This window comes from Parambassis ranga, chromosome 3 (genome assembly GCF_900634625.1).
Source record: "Parambassis ranga chromosome 3, fParRan2.1, whole genome shotgun sequence".
NCBI lineage: Eukaryota > Metazoa > Chordata > Actinopteri > Ambassidae > Parambassis > Parambassis ranga.
In genome coordinates, this window is record NC_041024.1 from 25,896,633 (window position 1) to 25,917,960 (window position 21,328).

Here is a 21,328-nt window from a genome sequence, read left to right on the forward strand (position 1 = left end):
GATTATTTAGTTTATTTATTATAAGCTGAAGAAAATACAATACAAATGAACAAACCAGTTCAAACACCGTTTGGTGAGTGTGGATGATAAGACACTGATGTAAATGCTCAAGACACAATATACGTACACATTCTGCATACTGCAGATTATACTGTAGAACATCACTCGTACAAATCACAAATGTTACATTCTTTAGCTGGTGTGGGGCCTCTCTAGTCCCCATTGATGAATGTGTGCTTGGCTTCTCATCCATTCATCAGACAGGTACGGCAGCAGAACTGACTGTAAAACGTCCTCTCACAGAGACGATTGGACTTCACCATCTCACAGAACACCTCATCAGCTGACAGAGAGCAGAGAATTAGCATGCATGAATTATAAATTATAAAATATTACTTCTTCTTTTTATTTTTCTAAAAGATAGAGAGCACATACATATATCTGTACATCACCTGAATACATTCATTCTTCTTGCTATGCTATGGTGACTAGTCAGAACCAGTGTTTGGTTTGCATATATTATTGATCAGCACACACAGAAAGTCACAATACATCATACCGGACACCTGAAAGAAGCTGATGTGTTAGAAGTGGTTAGAACTTACCATTATTGCAGGATGCATTCACTATACATGTCCTGCTGATCAGACTGTAACCTGCTTTGCATTTGGTGCATGTTGGTCCAGGACCACTGCAGCAAAGACAGTTGTCTTCACACCTGAAGACACAGCGCAAAAACAGGCATGTTAAAAGTTAGTACCCACTCTTTTAAGTCTTTGTTTTTTGTATAAAAACATAATAAAAATCTTTTGACAGAAAAAAGTTACACTTTTTCAACGTCACTTTTTTCATTGCACCATTATTACCAATTATTTATTTAGCAAAAATGAAGCCTGTGTAACCTGAGCGGAAATCTTTTATTGGCACAAGGAAATGGCAGTAGTCAGGATGTGTTTTTAGATTTTACAGTGCTGAAACACATGTTTTGAAGCAGTCACCTGTGACATATCTTATGAGGGAGTCCTGCAGCCTCCCCTGCGTAATATCCAGAAGCACAGGTCTGCACACACCTCCACTCCTGCTGCAGATATCCCTTAGCACACTGGATGCAGTCCTCCTTACCTAAACCTCCAGACCATTGCACAGAACATGCACAAAAATGGAATGTTCTTTATTGATGGAGGCACTGCATGGCCTGCACATACCTGACAAACAAACTGACCTGTACATGTTCTACAAGAGGAATGGCATGGGCTGCATGTCATCTCCTCCAGATGGAAAAAGGTTCCATTGGTACATTCAGGTACACAGGTCATCCCTGCCAGACTGAAAATCCCCACTACATTACAATGTGTAGCTTTAACCAAAAATCACATTTAAATGGTAATACACACCTGTAGCCTTCACTGCAAGAAGTGCATCTGTCTGCATACCTCAAACACATGGTACAAGTTTCGTGACACTTCAAACACTGCCTCTGATCTGGCATACACAGTATAGACAGGAATTCAAGTGAAAACAATAACTTTAGATTATCCACATGTCTGATTTTATTACAACATTCAGCATCTGACAATGTGCCTCACTTGTGGCACATCATTCAGGCAGTACTGACTCCCTGATCAATTCTATAACTGGATGCTGAGAAAGCATTTGATGGGTTAGAATGAGATTATTGTTGAGCTGTTTAAGAACATTTTGGGTTAGGAACACAATTTTACATAGTTACACAAAGTTACACTCTGTAATGGTCTGCACAGGCATATATGATCGAGACAGTTTTCTTATGTAGGGGAACCTGGACAGGTTTTCAGTTTTACGCTGCCTCACAATAGAATTTCCTTCATCACTCTTTATAACACATCAATGGATAGTATTAAATACTGATAATATACATATCATCTTATGTAGATGAGTTTCCTCTACCTTCAAGTTGTTTGTGAAGAATGTTACTGTGTTATCTGTCTCTACATTTTGTAGTTATTTCATGTTGTTGTCTAAGGATTTAAATCTAAAAACATACATAAAAGACCAAGTGAATCTGGTCTACCCTGTGGATATGTTGACTTACCCTCATCAGCAAAGTGACCTAGGGGGCAGGTGTTGATGCAGCTGGAGTTGAGTGTGTTAAGGTATAAACCTCTTTGACAAGAGAGACAATCACCAGCTGACCGACCAACACATTGGTCACAACCTTTGTAGCAGCGCTTGCAACGATGAGATACTATGTCCCCATAGTGTCCAGGAGGACAGTGGCTGACACAGGTTCTGCAGACATACAGGAAAACACATTTCCAGCAGAATATAGACCTTATTTGTCAGAGATGCATACAACCTCTTCTAAACTTTAGATGCACTGAACCATAATATTTTGAGCTCATGGCTAACAGACTTAAGAGCAGCAAATCTACATCCTACATATGATCAAGGCATTAGTACACAACGTGCAGTTTAAAACATGCAAAACATTCTGCATTCTAATGATGGCTACCTGCCACTTTTTAGGCTGCCCAGGCTGAAGTGGGCACAGTTGAGGCAGTGGTCAGCATCTGGTCCATCACAGCCCTGGTCTCCACACTCACTGTGGCAGAGTCCTGAATAAACACCACAGTGATTTATACCCACCACCACTACCATACTTTTCTATATCTTTCTGAACAACTTTACATATTTTTCATGTAATAATGAAAAAATCCATCTCTACAAAAATACTGTGAATAATGTGATATTGCCTCAGTGGAGTGGTGATTCTCTAACCAGTGTACTCTTCCTCCTCCTTCTCCTCCTCTTCCTCCTCCTGGACCTCTGGTTCCTCCAGGATCAACTCTGGGCTAGGCACTACTAACATTCTTGACTGGGATTGCTGGGCACTGTAATGCTGCTGAGGGTTCTGAGATGTGCCATAAAGGATGATAGTCCATTCTTTTAGGTTAGCTGTACAAAGTATAAATAAAAACAGACATATGTACATAAACAAAGTTATAAAGTGCTGTGCTGTTGGACCTTACCTAGCACCTCCGGGTTGCGTAGCTTTGACGGTGAGTCAATAATCTCCAGAGTCCACATGCCTTCTGGTCTCTCACCCCAAAAATGAACTGTCATGAACTCCCAGTTCCTGAAGCCTTCATTAGAGCTATCATACACTCTGTAAAGTTAACATAAGTTGGACTGATATGTGAAACAGTTCAAGTTAAAATCTTTCATCTTTGATAGACCCATTCTTTGTATACAATATAATCCTTTCTATATTAATGATAGACGCTGCTCTTTTCACTGGGAGCACCTTGTGGTACACTGTGGTCACTGAACAATCAGATCTGTCAGACACAATCACGTATGAAGGCATTTACAGGCAGCAATTTGTAGAAAACACATTCAATGTGGAGGTGGTGTACAGAACGTTTTGGTATGTAGGAACATGACTGTATGAAGTGAAGAGAGGAGCATGTATTTGTTTATGCTACACAATAAATACATTTTCTACTGTTTGGTGAAATAATACAGGTCTTCTAAGAAGCAAGAAAAATGAATAATCTCCACATTAAAATTGCAATGAATACAGTGACAGAACCAAACAGAGGACTGTCCAACCCTCTGCAGCTGAACCAAACCCCTGACACTGGCCGAAGTGGACCCTTTAATAAAAGCCAACTGTACTGCTAGACCTGACCTAACTCTGCTGTGTACCGCACAGCTCTCACCTCTTGGCCAGTAGCTGTGACCTTGTTCCAGATGGAGAGATGAGGTTCATTTCCAGGTCTCCTCTTCGTGGGTGGACAATCAGGACTTTGGCCACCACATGTTCCAGGTAACCTACATGCTGTTCAGTGTCTCCTGAACATCCGGAAGTGGTCAGGCTGCTGTTCAGGCTCTGCCCTGCAAAGATATGCCTGGGTAGCCATAAGCATAAGCATTATGTTTTTTTACTGTAAAAGAAATGTTTGCATAAGCATACACATACACATGCAGCCAAACATCTTTTCACTGACAAAATATTTTCCACCTGTCAGCTGAAGCACAACTTTGCTCCCAGGGAATGCAATGTGAGGCTGTGTGTCTGCAGTCTGCAGTACACAGTCATGTAAGAAAGAACTCTCTCTTCTGCACAAACCATAGAACATTACAGGTTCACCTCACCTGGTGTGTAGCTCAGCGATCTGACTGCAGGTGTGCTGAGGAGGAACAGTTCTCCATTTTGTAGCCTCCAACACCATGGCATCTGCATCCACCAGGCCGAAGCCATAATGGTGGCTAACTAAAAAAAGACATAAAGCAAGGTATGAACATACATTCTGCTTCTAAATTTGGGCCAGCACTTGTTTAGTAAAAACACAGCAGTTGCATGGTTCTTTATATATAAAGCATTAAATATATTTGAATAGTATTAGAAGCAGAATGCCTCTGTGCCCTGCAGCGTTGGTCTTCCAGTCCTCAGCTTTTAGGTGGACTGGTCTTGATGTCTTCACCACAAGGTGTTGCACGTCCCTCCAGGTCAGTAAACGGCTGAAACAGAAAACAGACACACTCAGCCCATCTCGTTTGGACATTCTCACTCATGACCTTCTGCCAAGCTGTGCCCAAAATGTTATTACTAACATACTTAATCTAATGTTGAAGAGGTGCACAACACTCAAAGAGTCATTACTCATTCACACCACATTCACACAGTGGCAGTGGGAAGCTACAGATGGAGACTGACAGAGACGCCTATGGCCTCTCCGACCACTGCCGATTCATTCATACACATTCATGCACCAGTAAGTGCACTGAAGGTAAAGTGCCTGGCCGAAGGACACACAACAATGACTAGGGAGGAGGTCAAACCGCCAACCTTCTGCTCTACCACTGAGCCACTGCTGCGTGTGGCCTAAACTGGGCTAAGGCAGCCCACAGATTAACTTTATAGTGCCCACACTGCAACACAAAAGAGACAGGCAGCATACATTGACTGAGAAACATCATTCATCATTCAGAAAAGAGAAAAAATGCAGGATAGTTAATACCTAACTCTTAAGAATTGAGGAACTTAACAAGATTTGTGCAAGTATGCATGACCTTAAATGTCAGTAAAGTTATGACATTCGTAAGGAAACAGACAGTTACAGAAAAGCAATAGTAATAGTAATAGTAGGATTGCACAATAAACATTGAGTCACAGAAAAGTGGACTGACTTGGCCTCCAGGGCGAGGGCTATGATTCCAGCCACAATGGGAGCAGAGACTGATGTGCCAGTATGAGCATCAGTGCAGCGCTGCCTAGCATCTGTGGTTACCTGCCGGGGAGCAGTTAACATCACAGAACATGGAAGTTACACAGAATATAAATGATCTTCTTTGTATTGATGCTCTAACCCTAATTACGCTTCACATGATATAATAATATTTGTTTATGATTTGTCTTCCATCCATACCCTGGGTCTTAATGAAGATAAGGATGAATTCTCTAAAATAAATCATTACAAGCCAACCACAAGCTATATTAAGCGAACACCCACACGTTTCACTTTTGCACACTTGGTCTTTCTGCTTTTAGGTTTCACCTCATGGTTTACCACCATGTGAGTTGTAAAAGAACAGTTACTGTGTACAAAAATGTTTCTTACAGCCCGGTTTTTGGGAAAGGATAGCTTAACTAACTTGTGGACTGCTTTTTGCATACAATGAAGGAAGGCATGATGTAAGATGTAAAGACCAAACTATAAAAACAATATTTCTTTTACGTACAATCCTCCTCTCGTTATACTCTCCACTGCTGTAGGTCGTGGCCATGATGGAGCTGCAGACCTCCAGATACCAGGGCTTGTTTCCATTTTCTGTGGTGCTGGAGATGGAGATGGTGTAGATACTGCTGGTATAACCATCACATGAACAGTGATCACCCTGCCGACCTCCGTTACCTGATGCCCAGACAAAAATGGACCCCAGGCCTTTGCGGCCCTGTATGACATGATTAAACAATGATGTGCTGCTGTGAAATTACTCAGTGATGTAAGTTTATATAACTGTTTACAACCTTCCTGATGCCTTGCTCAAAAGCCTGTTTGGTTAGCAGCCCAGGGCCATCCACAGTCTTGCCATCATCTTTTGGCCCCCAGCTGGCACTGTAGATGTGGATGTAGTCAGGTCGAATTCCAAGGGACTTGGCCTCGACAATATCAGTCACATCACCATCCAGCATCCGTATCCCTGTTTCCAACAAACAGCAGCCTCAGGACAACAAACTTACTTTATAAGCAATGAAATAAGTGTTAACAGGTAATGCAACAATCAAGACCAAACAACTCCACTGGGGTCTCATCTGTCCATAGGACATTGTTCCACAAGTGTTGTTCTTTGTTCAGATGCAGTTTAGTGAACCTCAGTCCTGCTTCCATGTGCTTTTTAGACAGAAGAGTCTATCCCCATGTAGCAAACAAACAAACTGTACTTGTTCAGTCTTCTTCTAATTTTGCTGTCACATTAACACTGAGCATGCTCAGTGAGGTCTGTAGACTCTGAGATCAGCACCTGCTGCACTCGCCAAATTAAATCATATGGAATCTGTAAGGGGGGAGAATTGGGGAGGTTTTCTGGCTTTGTTTTTCAGTTTTTGCTAAATAAATAATGGCACATGTTACACCAAAAACATGGACTAAAAAGAGAGGGTACTGACTTGAGCAAGCCTGTACAATATCAGAAAACCTTAGCTGTGATGTTGCACAAGAAAATGTCCTCTTTTGGGGAGGATAAATGCTGACAGTATGAGAAAATATCTATGTAAAACAATATATGGACAAAAACACAGGACAGAAGTGACAGAAGTGTACCTCCGATGTGAGCGTTGTAGGCAATGCCAACAATGCAATGGGAGTTGTTGGCTGCTGCTGCAACTTCACCTGCACACCGAGTTCCATGTCTGCATGTCAGTAGAACAGTAGAACAGACACAGGAATGACATTTTAATCATCAGCAGGGATCAAAAATAAAGTTCACATCACTTACAGAGCTGTCATCATTAGCATCCTGCTCTTTTCTGGATCAGCACATCATTCAGAAACGTACTTTTTCAGAACGTATCATCCCACTCTTTTCATCACAGCTTATGTTGTGAAGCATCAAGTAAACAAAGTAGGGACTGAATCTATGTTCATATGCCCCCCATAATTCAAGAGAATTGTGTTACCTTTACTCAGCTGTGCTGGAAACACCTCTGCATTTCAAATGTGCAGATCTACAGCGGGAATAGTAAAATGTCTATGAGAAAGGCTGGCACAGGTGTGCACAGAACATTTGGTGCTTGTGTTAAAGGAGCATTACATAATCAATCTGGTTTAATAAGGTTTAAAATGAACTTAGAAGTAACAGCTAACCATTATGCCTTAGATACCTATGTATTGTCGTACAGAGTTTTTTTAATAAAAGTTAGAATGCTAACCAGCTAGCTGCGGTAATACCCTCATGTAATACCACTCTGTATCATAAGATGGTCTAGTGAGCCAACGCAGCATAGCTTGTCTTCAGGCAACGAGATGTAGGGATGTTTTACAGTTACCAGTGTTCAGTATATGTGCAGTATAGAAATCAATTAACAAGCTGTATAACGATCTGGATGGATCTGAGATGGGCAGAAGGAAGGAGAAACTCAGTTTCATTGGTGCAGCAGTGATTCTGTTCCTGTCTATACAGCACTTACTTTAACTGTATTTAATATAATAGCACAGCATTTCATGACGAAAGCATCTGCAGTATCTCAAAACTTTACAGAACTGTGATACCATCTTAAAGACACATGACTACACGTTGTAGCAATGTGTGTTTGGGGAAAGCACAACAAAGGTTGTTGGCAGCTTGGTGGTGCCTGCCACGCTGTACAGCTGGACTGGACTTCAGAATACCAAACATGATATGTTTGATGTTCAGGGGCAAAGTAGGAGGAGAGGTGGACCTTGAATATTAACAGACTGTTAATCCTAACTAAATCCTAACTAAAATCAGGTATAAACCTGGTGACAAACTGAGTTACAGTATTTGTTTATTAATCCTCATGAAGATGGCAACAGCACAAACATCTTCCTCATATGAAAAATCTGACAGGACTGAAAGCTTTGGTGGTTGCTTGCTAAGGTTAAAGTGACACCCACAGCTCAACACTATCTTTATCCAGTATGAACCCTGAACACACAAAGATCTTCCTACTGTATCAATATAGGTGCTCTCATTTGCTTACATGTTGCTTGAAGTGACTTTAGACAACTGTGAACTGTAAACTGGTAACCGAAGAACTCATTCAATGAAGGATGGAATTTATATTTAATTTATATAAAATTAATTTTAGAAAGAAATGGAAGGTTGGATGTAGCTCTATAATTCACTAGGAAGCCTGGTCAAGGAAGGTTTTTAGGAAAAGGTCTGACAGCAATCTTAAGACTTCTGGTACATATCCTGTTACACACGTTACACGTTAATCTGATCTAACACAGTGTTATCAGAGGAGGATGTCCTTGAGCAGCTTGAGATGCAACCAGGGGTAGATCAGGAATAGGAAAAAGGTTCTAAAGCTGGCAATGAACCTGAAATAGTCACTGGTAGAGGCTGTCCCATCACTGTCTACACAGAACCACTTAGTGGATGCTGTTTCTCTTGTTTTTGGCCGAGCCAACTGCATGCAGAATACAAGTGCAGGGAGATGAAGAGCATACTAATATAATATACTGATGATTACTCACTATGACCACAATAACAATTATTGAATAATGTATTTTTATTGTATTGACAACAATATTGTTACCAGAATGCCATAAACATGTCATATATAATAATATTTCAGTATTTTTATATTGGTGCTCTAATATGATTGAAGTACTTTGATTGAAGGATTTGAATAATCTGTCCTCATTGTTATAGAGTACACCAGTTTCTTAGCTGCTTAGTGCTCTTACTGAATGCTAATACAGCCATGACCCGGCTGCACAGGGAGGTGCAGATTTAAGGTGAACGTGTCAGGATCAAAAACCGCACATACAGATGGACAGGACTGTTCTGATTCTGCCATTGTAAAGAAGTGAGGCCAAAATATTTGCTTATGGACACCACAATACTGGAAAAGACATCCCATTTGGAACCAGAGTCTGTACCCAACAGCCCTAATGTTATTTCCTAATTTTTCAGGCAGAATATGTAAATATTTAAACGTTAAATACACTTAAATACAAATATTTGAGAAGTAGGCTACTTCTAGTGTTTTTCCACAAACGTGGTAGTTTATGACCGCTACCGAAGACAGCGACCAGGGGGTATTCCAGATTTTTTGGCCTCACCTTTGGGGAGTTGTCATGGTGTCCATCTCTATGTACAGTCAATGGTCAGGACTGAGACAATGATAGTGTTCTGTCTTACATGTTTTCACTCCGGGTGTCATAACGTGGCGTCGGATCATGATCATTCCCATTAACGTCATAACTTGCAACAGGGTCCTACAGGAACAACAGTGCCAGAAAGGAGATCAGCTAGTACAGTGCCACTCTGTACCTGTGTTGTCTCTAGGTTAGCTTATTGAACTGTATTATTTGGAGATGCATGGATCATACATAGTTCTGAGCCAGATCAGGGTGGTTCCTCTCGATGCCATCATCCAGTATGGTGACCACTACGTTCTTACCGGTATAGCCCCTCTGCCAGGCTGCTAGAATATTCATCTCTGAGCGACAGCGACTGTTTTTATTATTGCAGTGCTGGAGAGAAACAGACCATCTTGTTTCTTATGTCACAAATGCAGCATGAATGATCTTATGATCTATACTTACAATATACCACATGTTGGACCATTTGGGGTCATTGAAGTGAATGGCGTTTGGGTCACTGAATGAAGCATGCCTTTTCACTCTTGTTTTTACTACCTGTTGCTGTGCCCAGTCCACCTGAGGATGGTAACATATCACTTTATTATGCAAGGCTACAACACAATATTTTGTCACTGATTACAAAACCAGCTAGTCTAAACTTATCTATCTATCTATCCATTTTCTCAACCCGCTTTGTCATGTCCTACAGGGTCACCAGGGAGCTGGAGACTATTCTAGCTGTCAAACCCTAGACAGGTCACTAGTTTATAGCAGGGCTCTAACATATCTAATTACTTTTTTTCTATTTTCTATATCTCTACAGAAATATGAGCCAAAACATCTACTTTCACATTCTTCTTCAGTTCTAACAGTGATAAAGAGAACCCAGTTAATCTAAGGAAACACTATTTGTTAAAGATTACAAATGTGTGAGTTGCAATAGTATGTGAACCTTTACTGTCAGTATCATCTGTGACTCCTTGTACAACAGCAACAGCAACCAAATAGGTTTCTGTAGGCTGCTGATCAGTCGTCCAGAAAGGTTTGGGGGAATTTTGGCCCATTCTTCAGGATGGAACAGCTTCAGTTCTGACACATTTTAGTTAGAATAAGGTAAGAACTTTGACTTTGATCATTTTATTTTGGAACATTGACTTTGTTCTTCTTTAAACCATTTAAACATTCTTTGTGGTTGTTACTGTTTTGCTGCATGACCCCATCTTGAGCTTGTTTTGGGTCATATTTATGTAGATATAGAAAATTCTAAACTGTTCAAAAACTTTTAAGCAGCACTGTATGTTTGGGTGAAGAACATACAGATTCAAAGATTGTGGTATATCACAGTGAAGGTGATCTTATTATGTGGAGTTTAGTCATAACGTTTGTGAGATTTCTTGAACTTTAGCCAGAAATCTGTTTTGTGAGGGTGCAGTGAAGAAATTCCCTCGAGGCTTTCCAGACTTCAACTGATCGTCTCCACAAGGACAGGAGAGAGCTGGACTCACAGAGACTGTGACCTTTAACCTTTCACCACCAAAACAGTTCATTTCAGTTCATCCTTGAGTTTAAGTGAATCCACTTCAGTCAGAGCCACTGAACTATCAAAAACTCTCCCAAGTTTTAATATACAGAAAACCACCAAAGTTAAAATTCACTGAAATGAAAATCATGATATGCTGCGTACAATGCCAAACAGAAGATGCAAAAGAAAAAAGGTCAGGGGCAGTATACAGTGCACTATTCTCACCACTGTTAAGTGAAGTCGTAAAAAGTACAGCTATGACAGTGATATATGTGGTATGTGTAGAGGCCACTGACGGGGTCTCACCTTGGGGTCCATATGGATGAAACTGTGAAGGCCCTTTAGAGAAAATGCAGTTCTGCGCACCACTCTGCTATGGTGGAAGTGGTACTGATCTTCCAGACTTCCTATCTAATAAAAACACAGTTAATAAGATGATTACATTAATTAATAAAATATGAAAGCATATGCTTTGATCGGACATTTCCTACAGTATTTACAGATTTTACAAACTAAAACCTGGTTCTGCAGAGTCTGCTACATTCAAAGCACATCTGGCTTACTTATCCAGGGAATATTATGTCACCTAATAAATATGTACATTCTCTTTGGACTGTGAAAGTGTGAGCAGCACATGTGCACAGCTGACACAGTGCACTCCTGTTCTTCAGACCACAGTCTGACTTCATCTGCTTCGTGGCTCCATCATTCCACACAGCTTTGTTATTTTTTTTACAGACTGCAGACATATTTAGCAATTAACAATGACACACATCAACTTTTTTGGGTAACACAGCTTTTATTAACACTTTATAAAGGTTAGGAAGTTGAAGGCTAAATAATAATGTAAGTGTCAGACAATCATCCATAAAGACATGACAGACAGAAATTACACTCTTTGCCATATTTGTCTGGTGATTTCTGATACTGAGAATAAACTAATCTGCAGCAAACTCAACTGGAATTAAAAGATTAGAGAAGTAAGTCATATTGTGCCAACCAACCTCATGATAGGTTGGTTGGCACAAAGCGGTAACCTCAGGGGCTGAAAAATAAAGCTCAGTGTCTTTTTAAGTAATATTTAATTGAGGACATATCTGCTTTGAGTGACAAGTTAGTGTCAGCTTAGATAAGAGGCTCCCAGATCATGTAAAGGCAATGATGGCTGGGACTTTAGGAAATCCATCATGGTCCACATTGTTCATCTTTAAACAACGTGGACCTCTCTGATGACTCCAGCAGATGGCCATGTCAGGTGCAGGCATACATAGTGTTCCATTAATTGGTCTAAGGTTAGGGAAACAGGGGCCAGTCAGTGGTGTCAATGCCCTCATCTTCCAGGAACTGCCTATCAGAGGTGCAAGTTTCTCGACCAAAAAAATGAAAGAATATAAAATATCAAAGTACAATCTACACGCTGGTTGCATGAGGGCCAGGCTTTGCCCTGCTGGTCCACAACACTATAGTGTTAGGTCTGACAATCATTCCCAAGGCCAGTCAGGGTGCCGCTGGCTATGGTTGCAGTCTATGTGAAGCCAAGGACCACCTCTGACCCACACTCATGATGGACAATGTTACAAGTAGCATAACCACCACTACCATGGTGTCTCTGTGTTTCTGGATGTTTGGTCTGAACCATGCATACCACTAGCCTCTTCATTCACACTTTCATTCACCAAAACAGGTGAGAGTGATTCATAGTCAGCTAATGTGTTTTATAGAGCGACCATCCCAGGTCTTTTTTGGCCCATTTCAACTTTAAAAATATCATAAAATCTCCAAATGTAGCTGAATTATAACAAGTAGCACACTTCAAACACGGGCTACTGCCCACAAATCACATCTTTACTTTGATACACTGACTGAAAGCAAACATGTTTTGAACATTTCGGCCTTCATCAGATGAGCGCATGACAGAGAAGACGCTTCACATTTACAAGACATCAGAGAGAAACTCTTACCTGTCCCAGGTTTCTGAATCCATACTTTGCCGCAATTCGGTCTGCCTGTTGCGCACCACCTGCGATCCGCACAGCCCAGTGGTTTGTATAGAGGTCCCCACGTCCTGAGAGCGCAGACTGGCCGCTAACGCCGAGGACAATGCAAAGCAAAAGGAAAATCATTCTAACTTTAAAACCAGGAGGCCCAGAGTAACATACCAAACATCAGCAGCTGAGTCATAAGTTCGTATCGCGGTCGACTTCTGCTCAGTTTCACTGTTGAGAACGAGTCCCCGTTCCGCGGTAGAGCTGAGGGACGAGCGCAGGGAGGCATGGGGCGGCTGCTGCCGCTGCTGCTGCTCTCACCTGGGTTCATTCAGGCCACTGCACATATGTAAACCACGTAATAGACTTTCACATTTTGTTGTAAACTTTGTGTTCTTCTGGTCTGAATCTCCACATTTATCCATTCTGGGGGACGTTGCAGACCTTTCAGGCCACGTATCCACATTAACATGACTTGTTAATGTTAAAGACGTGCGTCTTTATCAAACCAAAATAAGAAGCCGTGCATCATACAGCTGACAAAGGGAGCTCAGTGATGTCTAAACATTTACATCCAAGAATACTTTCCATCACGGCTATGTCCTCTCACCACACCTCCACCTGAAATACATGATGAACGACCAAACACTGACAGTGTCAGTGTTGTCCCATCCCACCCTCTAGTGGCCAAAAACCTAACACAGCTTCAATTTATACGACAAAACAAGTTATATTTTCGGATCTTTAAATATAAACTATTTTAAGTATAGCTCATCTGGCACACTCATCGGGCTCCTCAAGTGTTGACTATTTAGTCATAATTTCTGATCTTGCAAGAGGGGACGCAGTATAAACACGTGGTTTTTGTTTTTGCCTCAGTTTTGCAAAATAAATAATGACATAGTGAAAAGGGTAAATGTTGTCTATGATCAGATGGTTTTTCGTATGTTTTTACACACACACAGACTCAGAGACAGACTCAAAATAGAATTAAAAGAAACTGTAGGCCTACTTGCTTTGGCTGAAAATAAAAAAAAAGTCCAGACTTCAACCCAATAAAAATGCAGTGGTGGGACCTTAGAAAAATCTTTAATGAACTGACATGTGTTGTGAAAACTGTAGGGCTTCTATGCAATGGTGAATAAAGTGAAATGTCATGGGACATCTTTATTATTCCATGACTTGAAGAGAACCCTTTAAAGATTGTGAGCCTTGTGTAACCTATACTCCGGAGCAGAAGGTGGCGGTAATGGGCCGCTCAACTGGATGCCAACCACCGGAAGAAGAGGGCGGAAACAAACTTGTAGCAACATGTAAACACAGCCGTGTGGATGTGTTTGTTATCTGCTGCTGCTGCTAATTATCGATAGTCTCAAACATTAATGGAGCCATAAGGAGGGAATGAATGAATATAAGTGATGTCCGAAGCAGTATTGGAGGAAGTTTCTGTTTTGTCGTCTATTTACTGTGGAGAAGGAGAGTTCCAGCTTATCCAGCCGTCTAGTAAGTTCACTTTGAACGGTCGCTGCTACAACCTCCGTAAACACCGTACCGTTACCAGATAAGCCATGTGAAAATGTGTAAATTATCCTTTATTTTGTCTCATAAATTCTAGCATAAGTTAACCTTCTGAGGTTTTATTCACAGCTACTCATTTGAAGCAGTTTCAACTGATACAACTGGGGATATAAATAAGATAATAATAATGAATACAAGATTTAAAATGATGCAAACCCAACCATACTGTGCATTCAAATACATTTAATTCAGCACCTTTTGCAATCGAAATGGTCTCGGATACCCAGAGCCTGAACCCCCTTAAGAGCAACAGTGGCAAGGAACCTTGAACAGGACCCGACCCATAAGGAGAACCTTCCTGCTGCTGTAGAGGAGGAGAAGAAGAGGTAGACAGGAAAGAGAGGATGAAAGAGAGACACACGGGGAGGAACAAACATCATACATAACAGAGCACAAACATGACGGTTGTTATAATGCTGAGAAACTATTGTGTATGTACACTGCTCAAGAAAATAACACCTCCTAGATCTCATTGAAACAGGTCATGCTGGAGGATGTTGCATGAAGCAGAACGCTCTCCACAGCCTCTCCAGACTCTGTCACGTCTGTCACATGTGAACCTGCTCTCATCCATGAAGAGCACAGAGCGCCAATGGCAAATCTGCTAATCTTGGTGTTCTCTGGCAAATGCCAATCACCCTGTGTTGGGCTGTAAGCACAAGCCCCACTTGTGGACATCGGGACCTCATACCACTCTCATGGAGTCTGTTTCTGACAGTCTGAGCAGAAACATGCATATTAGTGGTGGTGCTGGAGGTCATGTTGCAGGGCTCTGGCAGTGCTCCTCCTGTTCCTCCTTGCACTAAGGAGGAGGTAGCGGTCCTGCTGCTGGGTTGTTGCCCTCCTACGGCCCCCTCCACGTCTCCTGGTGTTCCGGCCTGTCTCCTGGTGTCTCCTCCATGCTCTGGACACTGTGCTGACAGACACAGCAAACCTTCTTGCCACAGCTCACATGGCTCTTTTTTCCTCCACCATTCTGGGTGAACTATAGAGACTGCTGCCATGAGATAAGCTGAGGGAATAACTCCAGGGTGCGCAAGCATTTCTTATGAGGTAATCAGCTGTGTTAAACAGAAGCTGTAGTTTTCACAGTCAGCTGCCCTGATGGTTAGGTAAATTGCACTTTCTTACTCTGGGCTAACATCACTAAACAGATACACACATACAGTAGTGTTAAAGCCTTTGGATTCAGGAATTTCTAAAAACCTCAGTGAACAGGAGCCAAAAGTGTTGCCTAACGTCACATTTTCTCTGCATTGTAGGTCAGGATGGACTTGTGGTCCAAATCAACTGCACTGTTGGAGGAGACAGAGGGCTGGATGTTAGTCTGGTGTTCCATCTGCACCCCCGCTACCCTTCCCGTCCCCCCAACATCTCTGTCTCTTCTAAAGTTCTGTCTAGGACTCAGTGTCACAGCATCAGGCAAAAGCTACTAGATCAAGCTGCAGCCTTACCCCAGGAACCCATGGTTCACCAGTTGGTGGAGAGCTTACAGGTAAAAGGCACACTCCAGTTACCAACTTGCTGATGAGCTCTAATTTGAAAAGAGCAAATCAGCAGTGGCAGCATATTATTGCGATGCGTTACTTTAATGTTCCACTGAAAGAATCGCCTTTGTAGGTGAAATGTGGTTCTGCTGTGTTTGTAGCTAAACTAAAAACGGGTATCTGATTACTAGGGGTGGAACGGTTCACTAAATCCACGGTTCGGTTTGTATCACGTATCACGATGTGTGTACAGACACATGCACAGACACACACACAGAGACACACAGACACACAAACACAGACACGTGTGCGCACATACTCCCACCGCACTGACTGGCTGTGAGTGCGTTGAGGAGAGTAGCTGACTGCAGAATGCTACGTGCTTTCACGTCAGTCTTCAAACGTCACCAGAGTCACTAGTTGCATTAGATTAAAAAAAGTTTGGAAAGCAAAATGTAGCGAGAGAGACGCCAAGTTGCCAACACTCGTCTCTATGTTGTGGTAAAAACGCCTCCCTGTATTACTTGATGCGCATGTCCAGAACCGAACAGAACACGCGTCCCGAACCAAAACACGTGTACCGAACGGTTCAGATTTTTTTCCTGAACCATCCCACCCCTGCTGATTACCATTACAGATGATGTACCTGATATGTGCTTTTTACTACAGCAGTGTGTGGATGTGACACAGTACCAGAGAGGGAATTATGAGGCAGTGAAACAGGAAGTGAAGGAGGAGTGGACCGCTGTCCTGCTGCTGGACCACATCCGATCTCAGAATCGATACATTGGCCTACTGGAACAGTGGAGCCACCAGCTACTGCTTTCTGGGAGATTATTACTGGGACGCAGAATCCTGGTTATTCTGCATGGAGACAGACATGACATCAAGGTACTGCCCTGTGTTTAATGGTGCAAATACCTACACACTAGGTATTTTTCATGTACCAGAGTAAACCAGAGACAAACAAGTTTGTTCTACAGATGCAGCACTGCTAAACGTTCTTTAAAGAATAACAGAAATGAAGAGTCTTTTGACAGTTAAAGCAGATGAAGCTATGGTAATTACTTAAAACTACAGCCTAAACAGAAAGATCAAAGTATAATCTGTCAGAGGCCTGTTTGGGCTTTAGATAAGCTATAATCTATTCAGTGTCTGCTGAGAACAGTTCCTGTGACCTGTCAGTAAAGGGCGTGTTCTTTTAGCCTGATCCAGAGTAACTACCCAGACTGTGTTTCTGTTCTGCCTTCTGTTTGAACAGGAGTTCTGTCGCCGTTTGAAGACGGTAAAGGTGGACGTGGATTCTTCAGGCAAAAAATGCAAAGAGAGGATGATGAAAGTTCTGATTGAAAGCCCTTCATCTACTTCAGGCCAACATGGGTATGGATAACAGACATGCCTAAATTAGTGGCAGGACAGAAATCCAGAGCCTTACCCTAGGACGGGGTCGGCAACCTTTAGCATTAAAGGGCCATGTGGGCCGGTTTCCCACTGAATAGAGCACACACGGAGCCACAAACTTCTAATAATCTACACCTGTTTGACCACTAAATTGAAGGTAATATTAATCTGTATATAATATAGATAGATATATATAGATAATATTTATCTGAACAAAAAATGTCAGTTTATTTTGATTTCAGTGTGCCGTCATTAATTTCAATTCTAAAAATATGTATTTTCAAAATAATTATTGTTCAAATTATTATTGTTTATTATAATTATTTCTTTCACCTGGTTAATGTGAGTTCTGCTCCTGAACTTCACTGCACAGCGTATCGTATCCATTTCAGGGCTGAAAGACAACACTTTGATTTTCACGAAGGATTGCAAGCTCTCATTGCAGGCTCGAGCGATGTTTACTTTTAATGTAGTTCATGATGGAAAACACCAGCTCGCATGAGTACCTGAGTACATAAGTATGAGGATCCAAAGATCAACAGGACTCCAAATGCATTCTTTTCCATGTTCACATAAGTGTCGGGAATGTCATTCCATGCAGGCTATCAAACACGAGTTTGTCCGGTGTCACAGGTGCTGCGTACAGGAAGTGACACATATTTTGACAAAATATTAAAAGTTTGATTTTAATATCACAAGATCTCAATCTCCAAAGAAATAACTATTACTATGAAAAAACTAAATGAATAAAATTTATTCACGTTATTATTATTTTTTTCCAAAAATGAGCCTAGGAGGGATGAAAGAGCCTCGTGCAGCTCGGGAGCCGCAGGTTGCCGACCACTGCCCTAGGATAAAAATTGTTTGTCAATATGTCATTGTAATAATTAGACCTTTAATCTTTTTAATTTGATAACTATTGCCAGCACATGAGCTGAAGATGAATTCAAAACGATGCATGTTATTTCATTCACTGGAAATGAATTACATTTCTCTGTTCTGCTCTTATAAGCATGCAGGTAGCAATGCAATAAACAAAGTTGATCATCCATCCATGTTACCTGATATAACCCACCAGTTCACCTACACTGCAAGCTTGGATTAAAGCAACACATTGGAATTGTTCAAATTCTCTTATCAGATGTAGTAGGAAAATGGACTGAGTTCAGGAGCATAGGACCATTGGAACATGTTTGTGTTGAGCTCAACCCTCTCACACCGCCTCTCTCCATATCTCTGTTTCAGTCTGCAGGGTTTTGTGGTGAAGAACTACCAGTCACATGCAGAGCTGCCAGCAGCCTTCCAGGAACTTAACATGACTGAGCTTTACCAGCTGATACAGCCATCATTAAGTGACTGACAGCCTCCTCTTTACACACAAGCTCTATTGTAAGAGCCAATTAATAACTTTTGATTTGAGTATAGGAATTTGATTGATTTATTTATTTTAACTGTATGTATTTTAACTGTTTTATTGGAGCATTGATGTGACATATTCTGCAGGCAGTAGCCAGAGTGGTGTGAAGTGTGACTGCGTAACAAAAAGGGTAGTGTGGAGCATTATATGTTTTTGACCATGTATTTATTTACTTTGTGAAGCCCTGTTTGGAGGCCAATATGGGGAATAATGTTTATGAACATTAAGATGGATAAGCCATTTTGTGCTCGGTAGTGGATGGAGTTAATGCTCTGGACTGTTGGATCACAGATTAAAACGTTCTTCTCGGACCTGCAGGGCTTTGTTGTCACTTCAGTAGGACATGCGTCAAAGATTCCCACCTACACTAAGTGTCCAGTGTGGTAAAACGGCCACTACATCCATTAGGTCCTGAACAAATACACAGGAACTGTTATCATCACCTCACTTGGACTGTTGGTCTTAGATAATGGATTCCTTTCCCTCTCTTATTTATATATTGTATGCATTGTGCCAGTAAAGCTTATTGGCTCATTCCATCTGAAATCAAACAGGGCTGTTATTCTTTGGGTAAATGCATAGAATCAGTGCCCTCGCACTCCTGGTATGGTTTTGACGTGGCAGATGTAAAAAAAAAATAAGAAAATGTTACCACCACAAAATATGGCTCTGAAGAGAGCACATTTTTGTAAAAACTGTAAAAGACAACATGGGAAAATATTATCCTCTGGCATTTCTTTGCAAGATATAAATATACTGGTGGTATTTCCTGGTAGAGACATTTTACCACTATAATTGTACCAACTATCAACTCTCCATCTTGCATATTTACAGACCAGTGATGCATAATAGTTTTTGCTAGTTTTCTGCCATTTCTAGGCATTTATCATGCCCAAACTATTCAAGAGGAAGGAGAAAGGAAAAAAATTACATTTTCTGATTCTAGGGACATTTTGCCCTATGTAGCAAAAATGCAAATGGTTACACTTACTGACCTAAAACTCTAGATTTCTGCATAATATTAATAGATTTACATCAGAGAAATTTTGGAAAAATATCGGAGGGGGTCATCTGGCTGATGTGACTGGCACTTGATGAGTTCACATGGAATGAGCCTATTTGATTTGTTTCAAACTTGAATTAGTGTAAAGCACGTTGGTAGGCCCTGGCTTAATAAATTGACATTGAATTGTTTCTTCTTCTTTAGTAGCTGGAACCAGAGTGAGATGAACAGCAGTCATCTTTGTAAAACAAGTAAATTCTTTATGATGGCAGTATCACAAATGAAAATAAACTATTTTATAACTAAATTATTTAATCTTACTTTTCAAATGTGATTGCTGACACTGAACATTGTTACCTGATGGCTTTGTTGTCTTTTTGCTTTAAGCTTACCACGACTGAAGATGCATCCCCATGGCCTGTCTTTTCTCCACCCCCTATATTACAACCAACACTGCTATCTTCTCCACTCGCTTTTTTACTTACAACACCACTCCACTAACATACCTACAGCTTCTTGCTCCATCATCTGCAAACGGTGTCCTACCGGTGTCAGCTGGTATCATTTATTATATATATTATGAAAAGTAGTGGACTTAACACTGTTTATTATTTAATAACTCTGATCCAATCCATGTTTTTTTTTAATTTGGAGTTATCCAATTCAAAATTGTTCATACAACCCCCACCTTGTGCTTATTATCCCTCTTTCCACATCATGTCATATTGCTGTTTTTTCTCCTACTGGAGACAAATTTCTGGATGAAACCCACTGTACCAGTCTTATTTGTGCTGTTGCTACTCCTGGGTATGGATGCCACTGCTCCTACTCTGCTTCCCAAAGATGCATTTTCTCTGTGTGCATGATACTGGGTAGTGATCGCCCTGTGCGTTTGCTGACCTGACCTTCCACCTACTAACCCCAGCCAAAGAATGTAATAGTATCATGTATTTGCCGACTCTGTCACTGTTTTGTTAATTCTTATTCAACTAGCATCAAATCCCCCTCATTCTATTACCGGTAAGTCTTCTGTGGCATTCCTATTTGTGTGTATGCATGACCCTTTCTATACTCAGTGGTGGAGGAAGTACTGAAGCTAGGTACTTAAGTAAAAGTACAGTTACCCAGAAAAATATATACTTATGTAACAGCCGAAGTGCTACTTCAACAATCATACTTAAGTGAAAGTTATAGTTACTTTTAAATGAAGGCTACTTAATGTGTTAAAAGTACTCATGCAATATATCTAGGTGGTGCTATTGTGATAAAGAATGCAGATATAGCTCCTGGTAATACTTCTGCCTCTACACATGTCACTACTAGTAAATCCCTTCCCTCCCTTTGTGTTGATCTAGGCAACATTTGGCAAAACTATATTCATAAAATGTAATGAGTAACGACAAACTATGGACTATTACTTTTACTTAAGTAAAGTATAAATATGTAACATTTACAGTAAAGAAGTACAAAGCATACAGCATATGACTTCATGTCTGCTCTGTCCTTGTACCTTTCAGTAAGCTACTTACCGTAGTTCTACTCTTTTATGGGTTATAGTAGTTGATTTGGTTATAGCCTTCCTTCTCTCCCACAATTCCACCACAGTGAACTCTTG

General features: G+C 41.0%; 2 protein-coding genes across 12 annotated transcripts; one reads left to right on the top strand and one right to left on the bottom strand.

Annotated features, from left to right (window-relative positions):
* Positions 1-13,423, bottom strand: pcsk6 (proprotein convertase subtilisin/kexin type 6). Of its 11 annotated transcripts, XM_028402708.1 has the most exons (22): positions 13,272-13,387; positions 12,804-13,166; positions 11,149-11,253; positions 9,783-9,896; positions 9,567-9,710; positions 9,376-9,452; positions 6,807-6,895; positions 6,014-6,186; positions 5,725-5,937; positions 5,173-5,273; positions 4,400-4,503; positions 4,138-4,255; positions 3,702-3,890; positions 3,009-3,145; positions 2,758-2,934; positions 2,492-2,594; positions 2,072-2,268; positions 1,395-1,482; positions 1,223-1,326; positions 999-1,128; positions 606-718; positions 1-343 (listed from the first exon to the last, which is right to left on the bottom strand). In XM_028402708.1, exons 2-22 carry the CDS (start codon positions 12,963-12,965, stop codon positions 246-248), a joined length of 2,736 nt encoding a protein of 911 aa, XP_028258509.1. In that variant the 5' UTR covers positions 12,966-13,166; positions 13,272-13,387; the 3' UTR covers positions 1-245. The 11 variants fall into 11 exon arrangements, 6 of the variants coding, with proteins under 6 accessions (XP_028258509.1, XP_028258510.1, XP_028258508.1 ...); XM_028402709.1 differs by having other exon boundaries at positions 999-1,122; positions 12,804-13,423; XM_028402707.1 differs by having other exon boundaries at positions 12,804-13,423.
* Positions 13,424-14,121: 698 nt separating this feature from the next.
* On the top strand, positions 14,122-19,351 carry rwdd3 (RWD domain containing 3). The gene is made up of 5 exons (XM_028401836.1): positions 14,122-14,330; positions 15,668-15,900; positions 16,562-16,783; positions 17,154-17,272; positions 18,539-19,351. The coding sequence occupies exons 1-5, from the start codon at positions 14,246-14,248 to the stop codon at positions 18,651-18,653; spliced, it is 774 nt and encodes a 257-aa protein (XP_028257637.1). The 5' UTR covers positions 14,122-14,245; the 3' UTR covers positions 18,654-19,351.
* Positions 19,352-21,328: the final 1,977 nt, after the last annotated feature.

Coding starts and splice junctions, on each gene's coding strand:
- rwdd3 (XM_028401836.1), top strand. CDS start 14,246: ATGTCCGAAGCAGTATTGGAGGAAGTTTCTGTTTTGTCGTCTATTTAC. Junction 15,901..16,561: donor AGTTGGTGGAGAGCTTACAG/GTAAAAGGCACA, acceptor TTTTTACTACAG/CAGTGTGTGGATGTGACACA. Junction 16,784..17,153: donor GAGACAGACATGACATCAAG/GTACTGCCCTGT, acceptor CTGTTTGAACAG/GAGTTCTGTCGCCGTTTGAA.
- pcsk6 (XM_028402707.1), bottom strand. CDS start 12,965: ATGATTTTCCTTTTGCTTTGCATTGTCCTCGGCGTTAGCGGCCAGTCT. Junction 9,897..11,148: donor TCATCCATATGGACCCCAAG/GTGAGACCCCGT, acceptor TACCATCCTCAG/GTGGACTGGGCACAGCAACA. Junction 4,504..5,172: donor GCCCTCGCCCTGGAGGCCAA/GTCAGTCCACTT, acceptor TTTCTGTTTCAG/CCGTTTACTGACCTGGAGGG.